Raw genomic sequence first — 5,138 nt, 5'->3', positions numbered from 1 at the left:
GGCAGGGGTGAGAGGAGAGTGGGAGCCACCGAGAGGACACACAGTGGCCGTTGGGCGTCCGCGCCGACCTCCCCCGCCGTCGGTGGCTCTGCATTCTGCAACCAGCCCTGCCACGTAGCCTCACGCCCAGCCTAAGGGAGTGCGTGGGGTCAGCTCCCTGGGCCGTGCCTGCGTGCAGTTGGGGTCACGGGACACAGACAGCGTTTTGGGGGTGGGACGGGGGAGGCCCTGTCCTCAGCGGGCTCCGTGGCTCTGAGCCTGGCTCTGCCACACGTTCTGTGACCTCAGGCTCACCTGGGCAGGTGGCTTGCCAGTGCTCCCGACGGCAGGACGCCGGCCCACGCGCACTCACGTGGCTCCAGGGGATGCTCAGCTCCCGCTGTGATGTGTTCACCTGATCGGCGTCGACCTTCCTGACCCGTCCTTCCGTGTCGGGTGGCCAGTCTGCTCTTTGGATGAGGATCTGAATGAGTCCTGTTACTGCAGACGTGCCCCGTATGTCACTTTAGCAGTGGAAACAGGTTCCCTGTGTAGTTGAGAGCCTGGCCCGGGCAGCCGCACGCTCTCCAGCTCTCACGGGAGGGTCTGCCCGTGGCCTTGCTGCAGAGCTGGGCGGGGTCGGCACGCCCGTGGAGGGGCTTGCTTCCAGCGCTGTGCCGAGTTCTCCCTCCTCACTCTGTGCGGGGGGCGTGGATGGGCCACCACCCCCATTTCTCAAGGTGACCGGTGAGGCTGTATCTCATCTGACGGCACTTCCCAGTTACCCACACAGGGAGTGGAAAGTCCATGTGCCATGCCCCGCGGCTGGCCATGTCCAACCCTGTGGGTGAAGCTCACGTCCGCCGCCCCTCCCCCACCGTCACAGAGATCCCATGCGGGTTCCAGCCCTCGGCTTCTTACTTCCTGGGTCACTCTCCCCAGATGACCAGCTGGGCCTGGGGAGGGTGGGGAGGAGCAGGTTCTGTGAGGCCCCGTGTGTCCGCAGTGCGCCCGTCCGCCAACAGCGTGGCTATGTCTGGGGTTGTTCAGAAGCAGGGGACCCCGGGGCCCGGCAGGCAGGCTCCAGGCCTTCTGACCGCACTGTGACCGCAAGCCAGGCGCTGCTGTTCTCCCTGCCCTCTATGGGGTTTGAGTCCTCGGCCCGGATGCCAGGAGGGTCGCATTGCCTGTGCCAGCACGGGGTTCCTCCCCTTTAAATCTGGAAGCTGTCCCTCAGCTTCGGGAAGGTTTCTAGAATTACTTCTCTTCTCAGTTTTTTCATTTTCTTCTTTGTCTGAACTCCTATTAATCAAACGTTAGACCTTCTGGGTTTTCTCCTGTTCTTTACTTTTCCATTCTGTCGTTTCTCTGTTTTTAAATTACAGCATACTTGGTTTTCTCCTTCAGCTGTCCTGTTGAATTTAAAATTTGTTCTACTCGTGGTTCTAAGAATCACTTTCTAAATTGCCTTCCAGCATTCTGTTTCTGTTTCCTGGAAGTGGTACTTTCGCTCTGAGGTGTGGATTACAGGGCCTTCTCCTGCATGAGGTCCTTTTTCTCGATTTGCTTTGGCCACTTTGCATCAACACCTTTCCCTGGTGTCTGGGGACCTTTGGCTCTCGGTGCACTCCTAGGTGTGAGGCACCCAAAGGAGGTTGAGAAGCCATGTGTGCGTGGACAGCTTGGGGTGCGGGCTCCAGAGGCGGAGCCTGGGCCTCTCTCTCTGGGCTGGTCTCCTAGCAGGTGGGCGTGGTGGTCTGGGAAGGCGCCGCGACGGCCCCAGGCGCACGTTTCCTTGTCACGTTATTGCTAACACCCGCCCGTGCCCCTACCGTGGGTGCCCTGGGTGCCCAGCCTGCAGTGTCAGTGCAGGGTGCTCCTGGGGACGGGCACCTGCTGGTCTCCTGGCCACACGCTGAGTGAGCTGCCTGAGAGCGATGTAGACCGTCCCTGCGGTCACAGCCTTGCCACCATTTTGAGGCCCCAGGTGCAGGCGTGGGAGGCCGAGGGGGGCGCGGGGGGAGGGTAACAGCCCCTTCAGAACCATCCTTGACCAGAGCTGTGGGTGGGGGGTCTCTCTGTCTCTGCCACCGCGCCCTGCCTTCACCTTCGCAGAGCCAACGCCCTGGAGGAGCAGCTCAAGGAGCAGGAGCTGAGGGCCTGTGAGACGGCGCTGCAGGAGGCACGGAGGCACCGGGAGCTCGTGTGCAAGATGGAGCGGGAGCGCAGCCTCGAGGTGGAGAGCCTGCAGGCCAGGTGGGGCGCACGGCCTCCGCGGCCGCTCTCGGCGTCTGGGACGCCAGCTGACGTTAGGGGAGGGGCAGACCCCCGTGAGGAGAGCTGTCGAACTGCTCGGTGTCACAGTTAAAAGACTGACCCTACGCACACGTCCTTCTGAGTCTGTCTCTAGTCCGGGTTGTCCCGGTCAGAGCACCGGGCCTCTTGCAGACAACTTGACAGAGAACCTTAATGCTGCTCTGGAGGTAGTACCTGTGAAGCGCCAGGAAAGGTGGGGGAAACGGCGTGAGTTCGCATGCCCTGCACGAGGCAGCCCGTCAGGGCTCTGGAGGGCAGCAGCCGCCGCGTGCGGCCCGCCCTGCGAGCGGGGTTCCTGCAGTGCTGAGGAGAGAGAGCCCATGTGTCCATCAGCAGAGAGACGGTTGAAGGGGCCATCCGAGGGCTCCCCAGAGGCCCTCCCCAGGGTCAGAGGGGGAGAGAGCGTTTCATAGCTCATTCCCCAGCTGAGCCAGGGCCGCTTTGCGAATGTGGGACACAGCGGTTGTAACTGCTTGGGAGAAGACTCCAGGCACTGCAGCTCGAGCCCCTCCCCGGCTCCTAATGCTGGGGGCCCTGGACTGGATTGGAGAAGAGCTCCTGCGTGTTTTCAGGAGTTGGGGTGCAGGGAGGGCTGCGCGCAGGCCACTCCAGCCACCTGGACGCGAGACTCCCTGGCATGCACACGCAGTGGGGTGCTGCTCTGGGGTCAGCCGGGCCCAGAGACCGGCTTCCAGAGGACAGGGAAGGGACGGGGAGAATGCACCGCACACAGGGCGCACCTGGAAACACACCTTCACCGGGGGATCCGGGTCGGTATCCCCTGCGCTGAGTCGTGTGTGGACTCAGGCCCCCGATCTGGTCCCGCGAAGGGCCCCTCCCCTCCGGGACCCGTCTCCTCACGAGAACCAGATAAACCCAGTGTGAGGGACACTGCCAAATACGTGACCAGAGCTGCTCAAAGCTGTCAAGGTCGTGAAAAGCCTGGAAAGTCCGGAAGACTGCCGCAGACCCCAGGGGGCGCAGACGAGGCGGCGTGTGCCGTGTGGCCCGGGAGGGGCCCCGGGACTGGGGGGCGCTGGCGGGAGAAGAGATGAAGTCTCTGGTTTGGGGACTAGTGCACCCCACGTGGCTGTGGCAGAGACACCGTGTGATGGGCCGGGCCCGCAGCAGCTCTGCGCCACGTCTACAGCTTTTCTCTAAACCCCAAAGTGTTCCCAACCCCAAGTGTATATTTTCTTTCTTTCTTTTTAAATTTAACATTTATTATTGGAGAGAGAGAGGGGATGAATTGGGGAGAGGCAGAGAGAAAGAGAGGGAGACACAGAGTCAGCACAGAGCCCAACATGGAGCTCGAACCCACAAACCATGAGGTCATGACCTGAGTGAAAGTCAGGCGTTCAACCGGCTGAGCCACCAAGNGGCGTAAGGAAAAGTCTGGGCCCAGAGCCCTGGAGTGGTGCACAAGGGCTGGGGCATCTAGGGAGGCCTCTGTAGATCCCTGGGCTGCTCCTGGCCGGACTGCCGATACGCTGGGTGTCCCTTGCCCCAGGGAGGCGCGTTTTCTGGGTACAAGGCCCCAGCTTTGTTCTCGTGTCCCAGGCTGCAGCAGCTAGATGAGGAGAACGGGGAGCTGAGGTCCTGCACGCCGTGTCTGAAGGCCAACATCGAGCGCCTAGAGGAGGTGAGCGGTCGGTGGGGCCCAGCGCCGTCGTACGCGGGCGTGAGGTCAGCCGGGCACCTCATGAGGCTTCTGAAGCGGGGCAGCCACACAGCCGGCCTCGGGGTGCTCCATAGTCCAGGAAGCTGTGCTGCCCCATGGCGTCAGCTGACGACCCTGGGCCCACTGGCCCCTGGTGGTGAGGACGAGGACACTTTGGTCCCTGCCTGGCTTCCCAGCTTCCCCACGGGTCCTTGGATCCAAAGGTTCAGTTTAGATTAACCTGTGGCCTGAATGCAGGGACGACGTCCCGGGGGCTGACTCCAGCGGGACCACGCGCCCTGTCCGCAGCTGTTCACTCAGAGGCCCCTCCTCCCTCCTTCCCTTCCCGCCACCTGTCCCCTGGGAAGCTCTGAACCCTGAGAACATCTGGCTCCTGTGAGCACTTCCCACTGGGCAGCCGTGGGTCGGATCCTGCTCTTGCATGGATCCTTCCTGCCCTGCGTCCCCCGAGGAGCAGTCTCCGTGGCCTGTGCAGACACCCTGTGCCATGCGAACCCCAGGCCCACCCGCACGCGTGGCGCTCAGGGTGAGCACGGCCCCAGGAGCACCACGCCCAGGCGATGGGATGCCTTAGATGCGGCTGCTGTGGGCTGAGCCCGAGGGACACGGGCAACTCGGGGGAGCGGTGTGAACGGGGCAGCGGGCACGTGTGCAGGGAGTGCCTCACGCCCCCAGGAGAAGCAGAAGTTGCTGGACGAGATTGAAGAGCTGTCCCTGCGGCTCAGTGATGAGCAGGAGAACAGGAGGAAGCTGGGGGACAGGCTGAGTCACGAGAGGCACCAGTTCCAGAGGGACAAGGAGGCCACTCAGGAGGTGAGCCTGGCGCCGGGTAGGGCCGGGGCCCGCGTCTCCAGGGCCCGTGGCCGTGCCCCCTGCGTCCCGACACCTGCAGCCGGTCGCTGTGTGGCGCCGGGCCCAGCGGTGGTGTTCGGGGGGTGTGGCCTTGCCATCCGCTGGGAAGCGGCGCTCGGGCCGGCCCAGCCGCCTGGAGGCCCGCTCACCCTGCGCGTGCCCGCAGTTGATCGAGGACCTGCGCAGGCAGCTGGAGCACCTCCAGCTCTTCAAGCTGGAGGCCGAGCAGAGGCGGGGCCGGGGCAGCAGCGCGGGCCTGCAGGAGTACAACAGCCGCGCCCGGGAGAGCGAGCTGGAGCAGGAGGTCCGC

The 5,138-nt window shown here is 63.6% G+C and overlaps 1 protein-coding gene across 1 annotated transcript in view; it reads left to right on the top strand.

Annotated features, from left to right (window-relative positions):
• The window catches only part of RAB11FIP3 (RAB11 family interacting protein 3), a 99,915-nt gene that overhangs the window by 92,658 nt on the left and 2,119 nt on the right, over positions 1-5,138 (top strand). The window contains exons 13-15 of the mRNA XM_077762808.1: positions 3,856-3,937; positions 4,652-4,789; positions 4,995-5,132. Coding sequence (XP_077618934.1) covers positions 3,856-3,937; positions 4,652-4,789; positions 4,995-5,132 — 358 coding nt within the window. The remainder of the gene's footprint in view (positions 1-3,855; positions 3,938-4,651; positions 4,790-4,994; positions 5,133-5,138) is intronic.

Source organism: Crocuta crocuta, unplaced genomic scaffold (assembly GCF_008692635.1).
Source record: "Crocuta crocuta isolate KB4526 unplaced genomic scaffold, BGI_CrCroc_1.0 scaffold234, whole genome shotgun sequence".
Classification (NCBI taxonomy): Eukaryota; Metazoa; Chordata; class Mammalia; order Carnivora; family Hyaenidae; genus Crocuta; species Crocuta crocuta.
This window is presented reverse-complemented; position numbering and strand designations above follow the sequence as displayed.